At 33.3% G+C, this 19,136-nt stretch overlaps 1 protein-coding gene and 1 non-coding gene across 2 annotated transcripts; both read right to left on the bottom strand.

The window, feature by feature from the left end:
- Positions 1 to 6,316: 6,316 nt before the first annotated feature.
- On the bottom strand, positions 6,317 to 6,423 carry LOC139894930 (small nucleolar RNA R71). The gene has a single exon (XR_011775405.1). It is a non-coding gene; the product is annotated as a small nucleolar RNA R71 (small nucleolar RNA).
- A 10,537-nt stretch (positions 6,424 to 16,960) lies between these two features.
- LOC139893905 (histone H3.3) lies at positions 16,961 to 18,862 on the bottom strand. The gene is made up of 5 exons (XM_071877106.1): positions 18,744 to 18,862; positions 18,550 to 18,641; positions 18,359 to 18,435; positions 17,513 to 17,603; positions 16,961 to 17,372 (listed from the first exon to the last, which is right to left on the bottom strand). Exons 2-5 carry the CDS (start codon positions 18,619 to 18,621, stop codon positions 17,202 to 17,204), a joined length of 411 nt encoding a protein of 136 aa, XP_071733207.1. The 5' UTR covers positions 18,622 to 18,641; positions 18,744 to 18,862; the 3' UTR covers positions 16,961 to 17,201.
- Positions 18,863 to 19,136: the final 274 nt, after the last annotated feature.

Below are 19,136 nucleotides of genomic sequence, written 5' to 3'. Positions count from 1 at the left end.
TACCTTGACAAGTTTGTCATTGATTTCATCGATGACATACTTATTTACTCAAAGAATGACCAGGAGCACGAAGAACATTTGAGAAAAGTGCTAGAGTTGTTAAGGAGAGAAAAACTGTATGCTAAGTTTTCAAAGTGTGCATTTTGGTTGGAAGAAGTTCAATTCCTCGGTCATATAGTGAACAAAGAAGGTATTCAGGTGGATCCAGCAAAGATTGAAACCGTTGAAAAGTGGGAAACCCCAAAAACTCCACAGCATATACGCCAATTTTTAGGATTAGCTGGTTACTACAGAATTCATCCAAGATTTTTCCAGAATAGCAAAACCCTTGACTGCATTAACGCATAAAGGGAGGAAATTTGAATGGAAGGATGAACAAGAGAAAGTGTTTCAATTGTTAAAGAAAAAGTTAACTACGGCACCTATAATGTCATTACCATAAGGGAATGATGATTTTGTGATATATTGTGACGCCTCAAAGCAAGGTCTCGATTGTGTATTAATGCAACGAACGAAGGTAATTGCTTATGCATCTAGACAATTAAAGATTCACGAGCAGAATTATACGATGCATGATTTGGAATTAGGCGCGGTTGTTTTTGCATTAAAGACTTGGAGGCACTACTTATATGGGGTCAAAAGTATTATATATACCGACCACAAAAGTCTTCAACACATATTTAATCAGAAACAACTGAACATGAGGCAGCGCGGGTGGATTGAATTGTTGAATGATTACGACTTTGAGATTCGTTACCACCCGGGGAAGGCAAATGTGGTAGCCAATGCCTTGAGCAGAAAGGACAGAGAACCCATTCAAGTAAAAGCTATGAATATAATGATTCACAATAACCTTACTACTCAAATAAAGGAGGCACAACAAGGAGTTTTAAAAGAAGGAAATTTAAAGGATGAAATACCCAAAGGATTGGAGAAGCATCTTAATATTAGGGAAGACGGGACCCGGTATAGGGCTGAAAGAATTTGGGTACCAAAATTTGGAGATATGAGAGAAATGGTACTTAGAGAAGCTCATAAAACCAGATACTCAATACATCCTGGAACGGGAAAGATGTACAAGGATCTCAAGAAACATTTTTGGTGGCCGGGTATGAAAGCCGATGTTGCTAAATATGTAGGAAAATGTTTGACGTGTTCTAAGGTCAAAGCTGAGCATCAGAAACCATCAGATCTACTTCAACAACCCGAAATCTCGGAATGGAAATGGGAAAACATTACCATAGATTTCATCACTAAATTTCTAAGGACTGCAAGTGGTTTTGATACTATTTGGGTAATAGTTGATCGTCTCACCAAATCAGCACACTTCCTGCCAATAAGAGAAGATGACAAGATAGAGAAGTTAGCATGACTGTATTTGAAGGAAGTCATCTCCAGACATGGAATACCAATCTCTATTATCTCTGATATGGATGGCAGATTTATTTCAAGATTCTGGCAGACATTACAGCAAGCATTAGGAACTCGTCTAGACATGAGTACTGCCTATCATCCAAAAACTGATGGACAGAGCGAAAGGATGATACAAATACTTGAAGACATGCTACGAGCATGTGTTATTGATTTCGGAAACAGTTGGGATCGACATCTACCGTTAGCAGAATTTTCCTACAACAACAGCTACCATTCAAGCATTGAGATGGCACTATTTGAAGCACTTTATGGTAAAAAGTGCAGGTCTCCGATTTGTTGGAGTGAAGTGGGGGATAGACAGATTACGGGTCCGGAGATAATACAAGAAACTACCGAGAAGATCATCCAAATTCAACAACGGTTGAAAACCGCCCAAAGTCGACAAAAGAGCTACGCTGACATTAAAAGAAAAGATATATAATTTGAAATTGGAGAGATGGTCATGCTTAAAGTTGCACCTTGGAAAGGTGTTGTTTGATTTGATAAACGAGGGAAATTAAATCCAAGGTATATTGGACCATTCAAGATTATTGATCGTGTCGGACCAGTAGCTTACCGACTTGAGTTACCTCAACAACTCGCAGCTATACATAACACTTTCCACGTCTCGAATTTGAAGAAATGTTTTGCTAAAGAAGATCTCACTATTCCATTAGACGAAATCCAAATCAACGAAAAACTTCAATTCATCAAAGAACCCGTCGAAATAATGGATTGTGAGGTTAAATGACTAAGCAAAACAAGATACCAATTGTTAAGGTTCGATGGAATGCTCGTAGAGGACCCGAGTTCACCTGGGAATGAGAAGATCAGATAAAGAAGAAATACCCGCACTTATTTCCAGAAGATACGTCAACACCTCCTACTGCTTAAAATTTCGGGACGAAATTTATTTAACGGGTAGGTACTGTAGTGACCCGAACTTTTCCATATTTATATATATTAAACGAAATTGATATTTACATGATTAAGTGTTTCCAACATGTTAAGCAATCAAACTTGTTAAGACTTGATTAATTGAAATTTGTTTTATATAGACAATTGACCACCCAAGTTGACCGGCGATTCACGAACGTTAAAACTTGTAAAAACTATATGATGACATACATATGGATATATATATATATATAGTTATCATGATATTATGATAAGTATGTACCTCATTAAGTATTTTAACAATGAGTTACTTACATAAAAATGAGACTATTGAATTAAGAAACTTGAAAACGGTATATATAACGATTATCGTTATAACAACGTCTTACTAATTACATATGAATCATTTTAAGATATTGATACACTATATATAAACATGTTAAATGATAAGTAATCATATCATTAAGTATAATAACAATGAACTACATATGTAAAAACAAGACTACTAACTTAAGGATTTCAAAATGAGACATATATGTAACGATTATCGTTGTAACGACATTTAACTGTATATATATCATATTAAGATATATTAATACATCATTATATCATGATAATGTTATAATTTAACATCTCATTAGATATAATAAACAATGTGTTAACAACATTTAACAAGATCGTTAACTTAAAGGTTTCAAAACAACATTTACATGTAACGACTAACAATGACTTAACGACTCAGTTAAAATGTATATACATGTAGTGTTTTAATATGTATTCATACACTTTTGAAAGACTTCAATACACTTATCCAAGTACTTCTACTTAACAAAAATGCTTACGATTACATCCTCATTCATTTTCATCAACAATTCTACTCGTATGCACTCGTATTTGTACTTGTACAATACACAGCTTCTAAATGTATTTACTATTGGTATATACACTCCAATGATCAGCTCTTAGCAGTCCATGTGAGTCACCTAACCATGTGGGAACCATCATTTAACATCTAGCATGACTTATGAGCAAGGAAACAAAAACAAGAACTCCTTTTAACCCCACTCACCTTCACCACTCACCACCTACTCCATTTCACTTCCAATTTTCTTCCCAATTCTCTCTCAAAACACACACACTCTTCCATGAATGTCTAAGTTACTATTTTTCAACAAAAATCATCAAATACAAGCTTTGATTATTACCTATAATCATCATAAAAATAATTACTCAAGAACACATCAAGAACACTTTCAAGTTTACAAGTTTACTTCCAAGTTTCCTAATCCATTCCAAGCAATCATCTAAGATCAAGAAACTTTTGTTATTTACAGTAGGTTATCTTTCTAAATCAAGGTAATATTCATATTTAAGCTTTGATTCAATTTCTATAACTATAACTATCTTAATTCGAGTAATAATCTTACTTGAACTTGTTTTTGTATCATGATTCTATTTCAAGAACTTCCAAGCCATCAAAGATCCTTTGAAGCTCAAGTTATTATTTCATCATTTTCAGTAGGTTTACCTACTAAACTTGAGATAGTAATGATGTTCATAACATCATTCGATTCATATATGTATAACTATCTTATTCGAAGATTTGAACATGTAATCACTAGAACATAGTTTAGTTAATTCTAAACTTGTTCACAAACAAAAGTTAATCCTTCTAACTTGACTTTTAAAATCAACTAAACACATGTTCTATATCTATATTATATGCTAACTTAATGATTTAAAACCTGAAAACACGAATAACACCGTAAAACCGGATACACGCCGTCGTAGTAACACCGCGGGCTGTTTTGGGTTAGTTAATTAAAAACTATGATCAACTTTGATTTAAAAGTTGTTCTTCGGGGAAAATGATTTTTATTATTAACATGAAACTATATCCAAAAATCATGGTTAAACTCAAAGTGGAAGTATGTTTTCCAAAATGGTCATCTAGACGTCGTTCTTTCGACTGAAATGACTACCTTTACAAAAATGACTTGTAATCTGTATTTCCGACTATAAACTTATAATTTTTCTGTTTATATTCATAAACTTAAGTTCAATATAAAACCATAGCAACTTGAATCACTCAAAACGGATTTAAAACGAAGAAGTTATGGGTAAAACAAGATTGGATAATTTTTCTTGTTGTAGCTACGTGAAAATTGGTAACAAATCTATATTAATCATATCCTAGCTAACTCATATTGTATTATACATGTATTCTAATATATTATTAATCTTGGAATACCATAGACACGAATACAATGTTTTGACATATCATATCGACCCATCTATATATATATATTTCGGAACAACCATGGACACTCTATATGCAGTTATGTTGGAGTTAGCTATACAGGGTTGAGGTTGATTCCAAAATATTATATATACTTTGAGTTGTGATCTAGCCTGAGGCTTGTATACACGAGGTCGTGGATTGATTCGAGATAATATATATTGCTTAATTTTTCTGTACATCTAACTGTGGACAACTAGTTGTAGGTTACTAAGGAGGACAGCTGACTTAATAAACTTAAAACAGCAAAACGTATTAAAAATGTTGTAAATATATTTTGAACATACTTTGATATATATGTACATATTTGTTATAGGTTCGTGAATCGACCAGTGGCCAAGTCTTACTTCCCGGCGAACTAAAAATCTGTGAAAGTGAGGTATAGTCCCACTTTTAAAATCTAATATTTTGGAATGAGAATACATGCAGTTTTATAAATGTTTTACAAAATAGACACAAGTAAATGAAACTACATTCTATGGCTGGATTATTAAACCGAATATGCCCCATTTTAGTCTGGTAATCTAAGAATTAGGGGACAGACACCCTAATTGACGCGAATTCTAAAGATAGATCTATTGGGCCCAACGAGCCCCATCCAAAGTACCGGATGCTTTAGTACTTCGAATTCATCATGTCCGAAGGGAGTCCCGGAATGATAGGGGATATTCTATATGCATCTTGTTAAGGTCGGTTACCAGGTGTTCACCATATAAATTTTTTTATCTCTATGTATGGGATGTATATTGAAATATGAAATCTTGTGGTCTATTATTACGATTTGATAAATATATAGGTTAAACCTATAACTCACCAACATTTTTGTTGACGTTTAAAGCATGTTTATTCTCAGGTGATTATTAAGAGTTTCCGCTGTTGCATGCTAATATATGGACAAGACTTGGTGTCAGCATGCTTGTATAATATTGTTTAAAACTGCATTCGAGATTTACTTTGTTGTAACATATTAATATTGTAAACTAATAGGTATTGGTAGTGTGTAAGTGTGATAATTTTAGATTATCATTTCTGATAATCTATGGTGTCTCCTTTTAATCTTGTCGATAAAATAAAGGTTATGGTTTCTTTTAAAAATGAATGCAGTCTTTTAAAAACGTCTCATATAGAGGTCAAAACCTCGCAACGAAGTCAATTAATATGAAACGTTTATAATCAATATGAACGGGACATTTCAACTTCACAATTGAGAACCCGGAGGATATTCAAGGACAATTCCAAGATCCTAAACTACTAATCATTCCTCCTGAACCACAAACAGTTAAACCAGAATCTTCAAGTGATTCGGATTCAACAAATTCAAATATGGAAGAAACGGAACCTCAAAGTATGGAAGACCGAATGAGAGCCATACGCACGGGCCAAGGTCATGCCATTACTCAGCCAAATGTTAATGCGCCAGATTTTGAAATCAAAGGACAAATCCTACACATGGTCACTAATCAATGGCAATTTAGTGGTACAACAAAAGAAGATTCAAACGAACATCTTCAAACTTTTAATAGGATTTGTAATCTATTTAAAATCCGAGAAGTTGAGGATGAAACTATTTATCTTATGTTGTTCCCATGGACTTTAAAAGGAGAAACCATAGATTGGTTAGAATCGTTACCTGGAGGAGCGATTGACACATGGGATGTTTTAGTTGAGAAATTTCTTAAAAGATTCTTTCCAGCATCAAAAGCCGTGAGACTTCAAGGAGAAATTGCCACGTTCGTGCAAAAGCCAAATGAAACGTTATATGAGGCGTGGACAAGATTTGGAAGGATGTTGAGAGGATGTCCTCAACATGGTTTAGATACTTTTCAAATAGTGCAAATCTTCTATAAAGGCGTTGACGTCGCCACACGAAAAGACATCGACACAGCAGCTGGTGGTTCCATTATGAAGAAAATCGCAACCGAAGCTCACAAGATAATTGATAATACAGCCTCCCACTCTCATGAGTTGCACCAGGAAAAAGATATCTTTCATTCATCTAAAGCGGCTAGAGCCGATTCTAGCCATGACTTTGATTCCGTTTCCACAAAAATAGATGCTTTCGAAAGACGAATGGAAAAGATGACTAAAGATATTCACGCAATACGAATCAGTCGTGAGCAATGCCGTGGACCACACTTAACAAAAGATTGTCATATTGAACAAACGATGGAACAATGTGAGAAAGTTTCCTACATGAACCAAAGGCTGGGAAATAATTATCAAAATAATTATCAACCGCCAAGGCCAAACTTCAATCGAAATCAAAACATTCTTTACAATCCAAATGGACCCAACAATAACTCGTATAATCAACAAGGTCCGAATAAACAACCAACTCAAAATAACAGTTTCAATCAACAAAGACCTGGCTTGTATAAACCACCACAACAAACCGAAGAGAAAAAGTCAAATCTGGAAGAAATGGTACAAAAGCTAGTTGAATCTCAAACACAATTTATTGCAACTCAAACCCAAACGAACGAGAGGTTTGACCAGTCATTCAGAACTCAACAAGCTTCCATTTTGAATCTAGAAAAACACGTAGGTACCCTTGCTAGCATGATGAGTGAGAGGGAATAAGGAAAGCTACTGAGTAATAATGAAGTAAATCCTCGGAATGAGAATGTTAATATGGTGTCAACAAATTCTGAAAAACCAGCACCAGAAGATGGGAAGGTTTTAGATGTGAGTAACAATGAAGAAGTTACACCACCACTACCACCCGAGTATGTAAAGCCAGTGGTGACACCATACAGACCACCCATCCCGTTTCCAAGAAAAGGAGTTGAGTATGAGCAAATGATAGGTAATAAAGTTTGTGATACCTTTGGAAAGAGAAGAAGAATAAGAAAATGCAAGAAACAAAAATCGTAAAAGTAAACCCAGTGAAGACAGTTCCACCAAAGCCTCCACCCAAGTTGGGTGATTCGGGTGAATTTATTGTTCCTTGTCTACTTAGTGATTGTGTCATGTATGATGCACTAGCAGATTTAGGTGCGAGTGTGAGTGTTATACCTCTTTCGTTATATAAGAGATTAAGAGTAGGTGAGTTAAGTCCAACAAAAATGAGTGTTCAACTCCTTGATCATACCATTAAGCACCCAGTTGGAATTGTTGACAACCTACCCGTTCAAGTAGGTAATTTAACCTTTCTAATCGAATTTATTGTCACTGACATAGAAGAGGACTCAAACATTCCTCTAATTTTAGGTCGACCATTCTTAGCGTCCACCGGGGCGTTTATTGATGTAAGAGAGGGTAGAATGACACTTAGTGATGGTGACAAATCGGTCACCTTTGTGATTCGAAAGTCTAAATCTCCACCAACCAAAACCGTTGAACCAATAAAGACGATTGGTAAAAACCATATTGTTTTACCTACTCCAACGGTAGTGCTTAACAATAATAAAACGCCTAAGTGTGGGGAAGATGAAGTAACACCTAATGATGACTTGATAACAAAGAACCCCGTTGTTGATTACAAAATTAAATGACCCTGTTATTAACAGTTCAGTGAAGAAACTTTATAAACGGGTTTACGATGCTAGAATTAAGGGGAACTTTAAGTTATGTAACCGGTTAGTATCCAATCTGTCGCCTAAAGAAAAGGCGAAACTACTTGAATTTGTAGATGATACAGAAGAAGCCGGACACTGGCTTAAAGCAAAAGTCACAGATATGCAAGTTGATTATGGTCCAAAATAAATTGACGACGAAGTTAATCACAATTTCGACACCACAGCTACCTAAGTGTGGGGAGATTCAAATGTTCTAAAAAGAAAATACTGTCTAGAGTTAGTTGTTCTGTTCTCGTGTAGTTTCGAGAATAGACTCTAAAGAACTAGTTTTCTCCCCCCATTCTGAATTTTTTTGTTTTGTAGGTTTTGTATGAAATTAATACGCATTTTAAATTTAAGTTTTGTGTGAATTTAAAAACAAAATTTACTTTATTTCATTAAGTTAAAAAAATGATTTCTAAAATTCGTCGTGCATAGAACCGAAATTGCTTTACCCAAGGGCGGGGCGAAAAATTTTGTTATCATTATTTTAGTATTATTGATCTAAAGTATGCCAAAAATATTATATGAACGTGGGGTTATATACCAAACTTCAAAAATATGTATATATATGTTTGTATTTTATGTTATATACAAAACAGGGTAAAACGGTGCACTTTGAAAGTCTGACATTAAGTTCAGCAAAAGTTACTAATTTTAACGGCAAGACGTAAAATATCAAATGTGATTTAAACAATATGTTTGCAAACTCGGTATTTTTAATCATTTTTCTACGCTAATCACCCTCATGAATTTGAATTTTTACTGATTTTTTGCAAATGAGGGCATTGCAAGATCTCAAGTGTGGGGAAGGGTTATAAATTCTCTCGGGTATACACTTAGTTTAATTGTCAAATTTTGTGAAAATTTGAAAAAATTTCAACTAAATGAACTCAAAATCATGTTTATACATATTTATGAACGATAAAATTAAGTAATAATACCGAAATTATTGTTACCTCGGAGTAGGGGTGTGCACCATTTAGTTTCAAACCGGATAAACCAAATATCGAATCCAAACCAAAAAAAACCAAATAAAATTTTTTAAACGGTTTTCAGAGCGATCGAAACCGAAACCGTAATTTGGTTTTTGGTTTGGTTTTTGGTTTTGAAAATTTTAAATTTGGTTAATCGAAAACCAAATTAAAAACCGAATTCAAATTAATAACATATTAAAACATATTTATAATTATAATATTTATATATTTATATTATATTTGTTGTATTATTACATTTTTATTAAACAATAAACATGTTATATACCATGTATACTTAAATTAATTCCACAACCGTTATTCCTAATTTATATGTAAGTTTATGCTGGTTAAGATTTTTATTTTTAGTAATTTTCGGTTTTAACCGAAACCAAACCGAAATTAAATTCGGTTTTTGGTTCGGTTTTGGTTATGGTTTTGATATTTAAATTTGGTTTCGATTTGGTTTTCGGTTTTGATTTTATAAGTTTCAAAACCGAAAAAACCGAACCGAATAAACCGAAAAACCAAAAACCGAACCGATGAACACCCCTGCCTCGAAGAGAATATAAATTGAGAAACAACCCAAAACATTTGAATTCATTTAAAATTGAATAAAGGAGAATAAAAAGGCAAAGAAAAGAATAAATAAAAGCTAAGTGTGGGAAGAATTTACCAAGTTCTTTAAAACATATATCACATATTTTGTACAAGATTATTGCATGTACTTTTGCTTTGAACGATACTAATCAGTTTTACCCGATTTACTGTAATATATTTGAATGAAAAGATGGATCTACACGATGAATCAATTTCATCATTAAAATGAAGTAAAGTCTTCAGAAAAAGACACGTGCTTCTTGATTTAGGTCAGGAAGTTGTCGTCTAGACCAGCTGTAGGTTGACGAAAAATCTAGAAAAGTCATCTCTAAAATCAGCAGGAAATCCACGGACCTCAGCATCAAACAGGGTCGCCAAGTGGTCAGATTTATCCTAACCATAAGAAGGATTTATCTCGTAAAATGGGGAGGGCGCCGTGCAAATTAGCTTGATAAGACTAATGAATCAGACCCCCAGAAAAGGATAATCTCCTTAAAGATTAAAAATCAGATTTTAAGCCTAATATTACTCAATCCTTGAGATTGACCTTAAAGATTGAGAATTACAAACTCATGGAATTCAATGATATCTAAACTCGAGCTTGAACGAGAAAATATTTTGATCAAATTAAAACCGATTTGTTTTCTGAAAACCTATTTTCAATGCGTTCATTACCATTGAACATAAAATCCTAAGAATTCATCGGAATTCATTAGATCACCTGAACCAAATCAGGTGTCAATCGTAAAAACGGTAGTTGCATAGCATGGTCGAATACAAGACCTAGTACCAGACCGAAAAATTATAGGGTGATCTTTACTATTTCTCCTACAAAGGATAGTAATTGCATCCGATACGTTTTTGGACCATGAATATCTACATGTCATTAGACATTGCCTTAACAGTTGCTTGTTCAATGCTTTCCTTTACAACCGGACGGTAGTTTACCAAAAGATAATATACAGAGCAAGTATACTGGACGTGTGCTTTCCTAATACAAGGATTAGCAAGTGGGTGACACAAAACCGCAAGTTTTGAACTAAAATTTTAAAATCTGAAACCCACAAAACCCACAAAAATATTTTGCAAACACCGGTGAAGGGTTATTCCGGAAAACTTATCTAGGGTAAAAACTAGAATGAGTTTTCAAAAGATCAAATGTTTTCATAAAGATCCAATTTCCTTAAAGGATCTACATTTTCATAGTCATGTGGGACTGTAAACCACATTGTTACTATCATTGTTTATACCGCTATATCAAAATCACTGATGTATAAAGTGTGAGAATAAAAAAAAGTGATTCGAGTGAAGTGTAATTTAATTTCAAGTTCTGTATTGCTTGAGGACAAGCAACGTTCAAGTGTGGGGATATTTGATAGTGCTCCAAATGAACATATATTTAGTATCAATATCCTTCCAATATGTAAAGTTTTTAGTTGCAATTGTTCTATTTTCAAGTAATATTCGTTTAAATAAATAAGTGTGAAGACTGAAGACGCAAATGAAGATTTGAAGACGCAAATGACCAAAAAGCTCAAATGTACAAGATACAATCCAAGTGGTTCAATTTATTGATAAGAAACGTCTAAAAATGACAAGTGTACAAGTCGCGGAACGCAAAGTACAAGATATCTACGCGTACGAAAGGACGTTCGAAAATCCGGAACTGAGATATGAACCAACTATCAACGTACGACTCAACGGAGCTAAAATTACAAGTCTACTATGCACAAGAATATAATATAATATATATATAATTATACAAAATTATATATATTATATTATATATTATTTTAAGACGAGCAGTCCACTTTTAAATCAAGAGAGGGTGCTGGCCAGCCTGTCCATGCGATCGCATGGAAATAACAAAGGGAACCCATGCGATCGCATGGGTCTCAAAATCAGAAAACATCTATAAAAGGTACCAGTTTTCGGACGAGAGAACATACACCTACACTCTTCTTTCTTTCTTTCTGTAATTCATATTTATATTAATAATTATAATTTTAATTTAAGTTAATAATAATAAGGTTATTGTAAGAAATGTTTTATGGGTTTTAAAGTCGAAACTCTGTCCGGGTAACGCTACGCGATAAATAATCACTGTAAGATATGTTCTTCCTTTTTAAATTAATGTCTCGTAGCTAAGTTATTATTATGCTTATTTAAGTCGAAGTAATCGTAATGTTGGACTAAATATTAAACCGGTGTTATTGGATTTTGTACCATAATTAGAGTTTGGACAAAAGACCGACACTTGTGGACATTGGACTATGGACTATTAATAGATGGGGGTATTGTCTAATCGAATGACAACTCATTGGAATCTGTCAAACCTATCTTCAAATTAGTTAATCTAATAATTATTAAATGATTATGGATGTCCTATTTAGTGACGTTTATACGACATCTTTTACAATCATTTAATTAATTATTCGGATTGGGTAATTGATTATTCATTCTGATCAAGTGGGTAAATTAATATTCATATCTCATTAAAACAGTGGTGGATTACATACAAAGGTAATTGGTGTAATTGTTAACAAAGTATTAAAACCTTTGATTACACGCCGTCGATAACCTGGTGTAATTATTAACAAAGTATTAAAACTTTGTTACAGTTTGAATCCCTAATTAGTTGGAATATTTGACTTCGGAAATAAGGCTAATTTGACGAGCATTTTATAATTATGACCAATGGACTATTATGGGCAAAACCCAGATAGGTATCAAATAAACCAGGACAAATGATGATTAACCCAGAGTAATAAATTAAAATCAAAACGTCAAACATCATGGTTACGGAAGTTTAAATAAGCATAATTGTGTTACTTTATATCTCATCGTACTTTTATTTACTGTCATTTTATTTATTGTCATTTTATTTCTTATCGCAATTTTAATTATCGCAACTTTAAATATTGTTATTTATTTTACGCATTCTAATTATCGTCATTTATCTTTGCGCTTTATTTAAAATCGACAAACCGGTCATTAAACGGTAAAAACCCTTTTTATATATTACTATATATAAATATATAATTATATATATTTTGTATAAATATAGTTGTTAAAAATATAGTACGTAATCACTAGCTCCCTGTGGAACGAACTGGACTTACTAAAAACTACACTACTCTACGATTAGGTACACTGCCTATAGTGTTGTAGCAAGGTTTAGTTATATCTCATCTGTAAATTAATAAAATTTGTATCATATTTCGTAGTATTTCGTAGTAAACAATATTAGTATCACGTACGCCTCCGCTCGCACATCAGTGGGGTCCACCAAAATATTTAGTTGTATACCCAGTACATATTTATTTTGTTTTATCTTTTTAATAATTAATCAAATTAATTTTTTAGTTTTAAATTATATCTAGTTTAATGTAATTCATAATAATTAAAAATTATAATATTAATATAAATAATAATAAAAGTATTTTTAATTTAGTTATAATAATTAAATGTGGGTCCCGTGAAGAAAGTTGTAACTGTTGGGAGGGTTTAGTCCTGAAAAGTAAGTGCTGATGTGGCATCTAGTCCTGGAGGACTAAGACGAAACCATTGAGAACACTTATATTTACATGATTTTGAATATATATATATATATAAAGTTACAAACTCATGGTGGTAAATGAGAACATGATGAGGGCAAGTTGCTAACGTTGCCGCCTCCGAGAGAAAGTGCAAGGGCATAGTAAGGCGGGCATTAATAAAAGTGTCCTAATCATCTTCGAATTTTAACTCGTTAGATTTATCAGTTGTTTTGTAGCGCTTATCATCGTTTATTACGTTGGCTCGTCTACCTTAATTGTATATCGAATTCATGTCTCGTTATATTCTTTTGTATTCGTAATCATTGTACTAGTTTGCTTTAAGTTTATGGGTTTTGAATCGGTTTAGGTAAGATGAGGCTCGGTATAAATAGTTCGATAGTTAGCCGCTTTCTAGATAGGAGCCTCATCGGGTTCCTCTTTTGTACTTCTCGTTGAATTCGTTTTCTTTTCGAACACGTTTTCCGTTTTTATAAAGTTCTCATTATTTTCGGCAAAAAAAAAAAAAAAAAAAAAAAAAAAATTGTTTTGTGGCACTTCTCATCATTTATTATGTTGGCTCGTCTACCTTACTCGTTTTAAAGTTGGCTAACATTAATTAAGTGGATGAGTTACATTTAAATTGCATTATTAACTTGATCATTACGTTGATCTGTTAATGTTAACACAATTCAATATTTAGTACGTATGATCGTAATCAAATCAGTTGTTTGTTTGTTGCTTCTAAAGTTAGGTATCAACCAACAATCTTCTAACGTCCTTGCGTGTTGGCTTTTTCAAGAGCTTGAAAACCGTGGTGTGATCGCTCCTTCAACGGCGACCTTGATTGGTGACGGGTCTTCTAACGTGGTGGTTTTGATTTTGGTTAGAAGAATTGATATGGTTGCTTAGTGAAGGATGTTGTCCCACATCGGTGAGAGAAAGAAGTTCGAAGTGGATGACCTGGTTATATTTTTTTTTTTTTTTTTTTGAAAAGCGTGGATGACTTGATTATAAAAGGGGGTCATGGGCATACTTCCAACTTGCACCAATCAATACACTTTAAGTATTTGATTATTTCTTTCTTTCTTACCCTTGTTTGAGAGTTGTATTAGTTAAATACTTTGGAGAGTGTAGTTGGCTTAAGAGAGTCGTCTATGTCATTGTAACAATTTGTGATATAGTGAATTTCTCTCTTTGAATGCCCGTGGTTTTTCTCCTGTTTTGGAGTTTCCACGTTAAATTCTTGTGTTGTGGATTGTTCTTATTTCTTTACTGTTATTCATTGGGCGTTTGTTGGGAATTAGTGAGGCCGTAATTTCCCAACATAACGTCCTTACTTATCTTATAAGATCATTAATCTTTCGGGTAAGAATATTTATCGGGAGACGGTCAACGGCAAACATAAAAAAGGTAGTTTCTTAGATTGCTATAAGATCATTAATCTTTTGGTAAGAATATTCGTCGGGAGACGGTCAACAACAAACTTAATAAGCTAGTTACTTAGGTTGGCTTCGTTTTTGGATAGCCTATTATGTTTTGATTCGATAAATTGGAAGTAGCTTAGCTTTTGTTTGGTCGGTATTGTTAGTTCATAGTTGCAATTGCAAGGCTCATTGGTTTGTGTAGGTTTTTTTGATTTTGTGGTTGTAACTCGGTTATAGATAGTGTATGTTTCGTTTGTAGCTTTCTAGGTTCAAGCCTCATCCCGTTTCCTTTTGTACCTCTCGGGGTAGTTAACGTTTTCCTTTTAAAAACGTTTCGTTTCCGTATGAGTTTTCATAAATTAGAAGAAAATGAAAAATTAACCAACAATCTTAAATAACCAGAAAAGTATTGGTCCCAATAACTTTGTAGAAATGGTAGAGTAAAGACCACAAACGAAAAGTAAAGCCACAGACGAAGAATTTAAAAAAAAAAAAAAAAAAATAGGACTAATCCTTTCCACTCGATCTACCAATAACATTAGATGGAAAATAGCAAGCCGTATATTTGAAAAGTGAAGATCTACCCCTCTACCAGTAAGACCATATATCGTTGTGTTGGTTTTATCCGTGAGATGAGGTGGACATGGTTTGACACAAACTAGCGAAATTAACATCCGTTAGTGAGAATCGTTACACAAATGTGACGAAAATTGAACGAAATGTCACGGATAAAACCACCAATCATAACTTTAATATTATTATTATTTTTTTATTATTAATTTATTTTTTTCACCCAATTTCCTATCAGATTTTACCACATCATCCAACTCAATATTTGACACAAAAAACTTACACAACAGTTAAAAATTGTCAGAAAATGACATTGCCTAGTCACAGGCAGATTGCACTTTTTTGGCCATAAAGTGCATAAACTGTATGTGATATAACAGACACCATCAGACTGGTCTAACAAAGATCTACAAAAGGCAAGCAAAATGTGAAGTTTTCCAAAGAATGTTGTCGTGGAGTGATTCCCAATCGTCGGGTGTTTTTATTAGTGATAAATCTTCCAACGTCTTGACTTATTCCTTTCCGAATCGGAATAGCAAAGTCATTCATATTGATAAGATTTGACGAGATGACTTTAAGGCCGGCTGAAAGGAACTGGAAGAATGTCTCCAATGCCGGTTAATTTCGGCATCTTTATTTGGGTTCTTCTTGTGTTTGATATACAATGTGTGTTTGCTTGCGTTTTTTATTTTTCGTAGTCCGTTTCTAGTTATGCTATATTTGTTTTGTTGTGCCTATTTGGTGGTGTTGGTGTTATGTTTTTTGTTGTGCCCATTTGGCATTGTTGGTGTTAATTTTCAGTTATAGCTCGGTTAGTTTCCTAGGCCTAGTTTCGAGTTTCGTCTAACATACACTTTTAGGGACACGTTTTGTTTGGATATGGATGTATCTAGGGATGATTATGGATGTTCCATCCATGGACATCCACCCGATCCAATCCATTTATAATGGATATGGAAGATGTAAATGGACGATATACGGATATGGATATGAAGATGGATGATCTAAATATTTCGTGAATCGGATATGGATGACAAGTTATCATCCACGGATATATCCATTATCATCCGAAATACATTTATATATACATATATACGTATTAAATTAAAATATAAGCATATGCCTCTACATATTGATGTACATATACATATAACCTACAAATTCTTAAATTATTAACGAAAATATAAATTGTCTCACTTTTTTTTTTAAATTGATAGTAATAATAATCAAAGTTACGTATTTAGATTAGTTTAAACATATAATTTTTAAACATATAATTTAGTAAAATTATAATGTATTTTGTTCATTTGAATTCAAAATCGGCAACAAATTACAATCAAAACATTTGTAACAATCAAAAACATAAAGATTAAATAATTACAATGAAATTGATAAAATCGTAGTTAGATTAACATTTCTTTTGATATCCAAAGAATATCCATTAACCCGATTAATTCATTGTATATGAATATGAACGGATGAACTGAAATTAAATGGATATTAATATTGATGAACTGAAATTAAATGGATATGGATGTAGATATGACAACATACGATCCATTGCCATCCCTAGATGTATCGGCTTTAAAGATTCTTCATTTATTAGATTAATGTATCGTAATTTTAATATTAACTATTATCGTTATTTTAGAAGAGAAAAAAATTCTAAGAGAAAAGTAAAGGATCACTTCCAAAAACAAAACATGTTACCATTGAAACCAAACTTATAACAAGCCCAAACACCACATAAGTAGTAGAACCACATAAGTAGTAGAGACTAGAGAATATACATACCACGATTAAAGGGTTCATATCAAAGTATTATGCCCAAACATTACCACAAAAACTAGTAAAAAAGTTACCAAGATTCAGAAGTCTTGCACAAAGATCTAAAAAAACAGAATACGCATACAGCATAACTACCAAACTTAGGCACGCTCCCCGCGGATACGCCTTGCCAACTGAATATCCTTGGGCATAATGGTAACCCTCTTGGCATGAATCGCACACAAGTTGGTATCCTCAAAGAGACCAACTAGGTAAGCTTCTGCAGCCTCCTGAAGTGCCAACACAGCATGGCTCTGGAACCTCAGATCAGTCTACGATAACACAAAAGAAATAGAATCTATCAGGTTAAGTTGTACTTCAAAGCATATTGACTAAGCCAAAATTTACAGGTTAAGATGTATTTCAAAGCATATTAACTAAGCCAAAATTAACAAGTGATATGTATGTGCACCTTAAAATCTTGTGCAATTTCACGAACAAGCCTCTGGAATGGCAATTTGCGGATCAGCAATTCAGTACTCTTCTGATATTTACGGATTTCACTGCAATCAATCAATATAAATATATAGTTAATTATGTAAGTATATATATATACATATTGGAAAACAACTTATAAATGAATACCATGTCAAAGTCGGTTATCAGAATGAACAAGATCATGGCTCAAACATAATTTAACACCTAAAATTGATCAATTTGATGCATCGACATTTAGACTAATTTACAGATTTATTCACCTAGTCAAAGTCCACAACAATTTAATATGGTGATTATAGTATCTGCATATAACAGTATGTAATACCTAATTTGTATGTTCAATCAGATAAATGCACACAAATTTTAACAAACATACCTAATAAATATTCATGAATTAGAATACTCGTATTCATGAATGTATCATCAAAGACAGGAACGAGAAGCTTAAAGCATCAACTCAAATCCTAATTCAAAAACAGGCAATGACTATATCCCTAAATTTGATCAATTTTATGCATCAAGTGCATTATGAGACCTATCATCTATATACAATCAGATGATCGCGTGAATAATTTACTAATTGAGTCAATAACATTTTCTTAAGCGGATATTATACAAAGCAGTTAAAATTGATAATCAAAGTCCATACAAGACACAGTGCATGATTACTGTTTAGCAATAAGAAACAAATAAGAAACGGAATTAACAAAAATTCAATCATATTCATAAGTAAGCATTCAAAAAACATAGATATATACACATTGAAAAAATGCATAGACAAATAAACACACATATATGTGTATACACATAGGATTCTCACCGGAGAGCGACAGTTCCGGGACGGTAGCGATGGGGCTTCTTGACTCCTCCGGTTGTTGGAGCTGATTTCCTAGCAGCCTAACAAATTACCACAACAAAAAAACAATTATGAAATACTAGCATATCAAAAGTTACACGATTAAAACGAATTAAATAAAAGAATTATGTGATCTAGATTCGAGTATCACAAACCTTGGTAGCAAGTTGCTTCCTAGGAGCCTTTCCACCGGTGGATTTACGAGCGGTTTGTTTCGTACGAGCCATTGCAATTCAAAGTGAGAAATCTGAAATTAAACCGCGGTAGATCACAATTAGAACAATAAGTCAACAATTTGATTATTGTAATTTGTAATTAGAAATTAGAAGCGCGTAGGACAGAAAATTACCTGGTTCGTTGATTTTAGAAATTAGGGTTTCAGATTGGGGAAAAGTTTGAGAGGTGATTGATGTGTGTCTTTATATATACACGGGAAAACGTGGTGGTTGTGTTTGCAACGGGTTTTTAGAGAGTTAACTGCCATCCGTGTAGTTGTCTCCGATTGGTTGATTCTAAAAATGGACGGTCATGATTGGTTTAAAGGAATTGAATCGGATTAGTAGTTTTGTGTTTCTTTGACTCGGTGGATTTGTGTTTTTTTGGCAAGTGAGATTGTACGAGTCGCAATCGGTTGACTCAATTTGGAACCTAACTCGGAAACCGTACTTTATATGTTTGTATGTAAACCCCGACTAAATAAAAATCACTCTCTCTCTCTCTCTATCTATACCTCCTATTAGTC

Source organism: Rutidosis leptorrhynchoides, chromosome 2, assembly GCF_046630445.1.
Source record: "Rutidosis leptorrhynchoides isolate AG116_Rl617_1_P2 chromosome 2, CSIRO_AGI_Rlap_v1, whole genome shotgun sequence".
Classification (NCBI taxonomy): domain Eukaryota; kingdom Viridiplantae; phylum Streptophyta; class Magnoliopsida; order Asterales; family Asteraceae; genus Rutidosis; species Rutidosis leptorrhynchoides.
Note: the sequence above shows the minus strand (reverse complement) of the source record. Positions and strands in the feature narration are given on the sequence as shown.

Bases quoted from the DNA above. Each gene is read 5' to 3' on its own strand.
- LOC139893905 (XM_071877106.1), bottom strand. From the start codon at position 18,621: ATGGCTCGTACGAAACAAACCGCTCGTAAATCCACCGGTGGAAAGGCT. The intron at 18,436-18,549 runs GTTTGTGATACT...GTAATTTGTTAG, and splicing joins GGAAGCAACTTGCTACCAAG to GCTGCTAGGAAATCAGCTCC. The intron at 17,604-18,358 runs GTGAGAATCCTA...GATTGATTGCAG, and splicing joins CCCGGAACTGTCGCTCTCCG to TGAAATCCGTAAATATCAGA.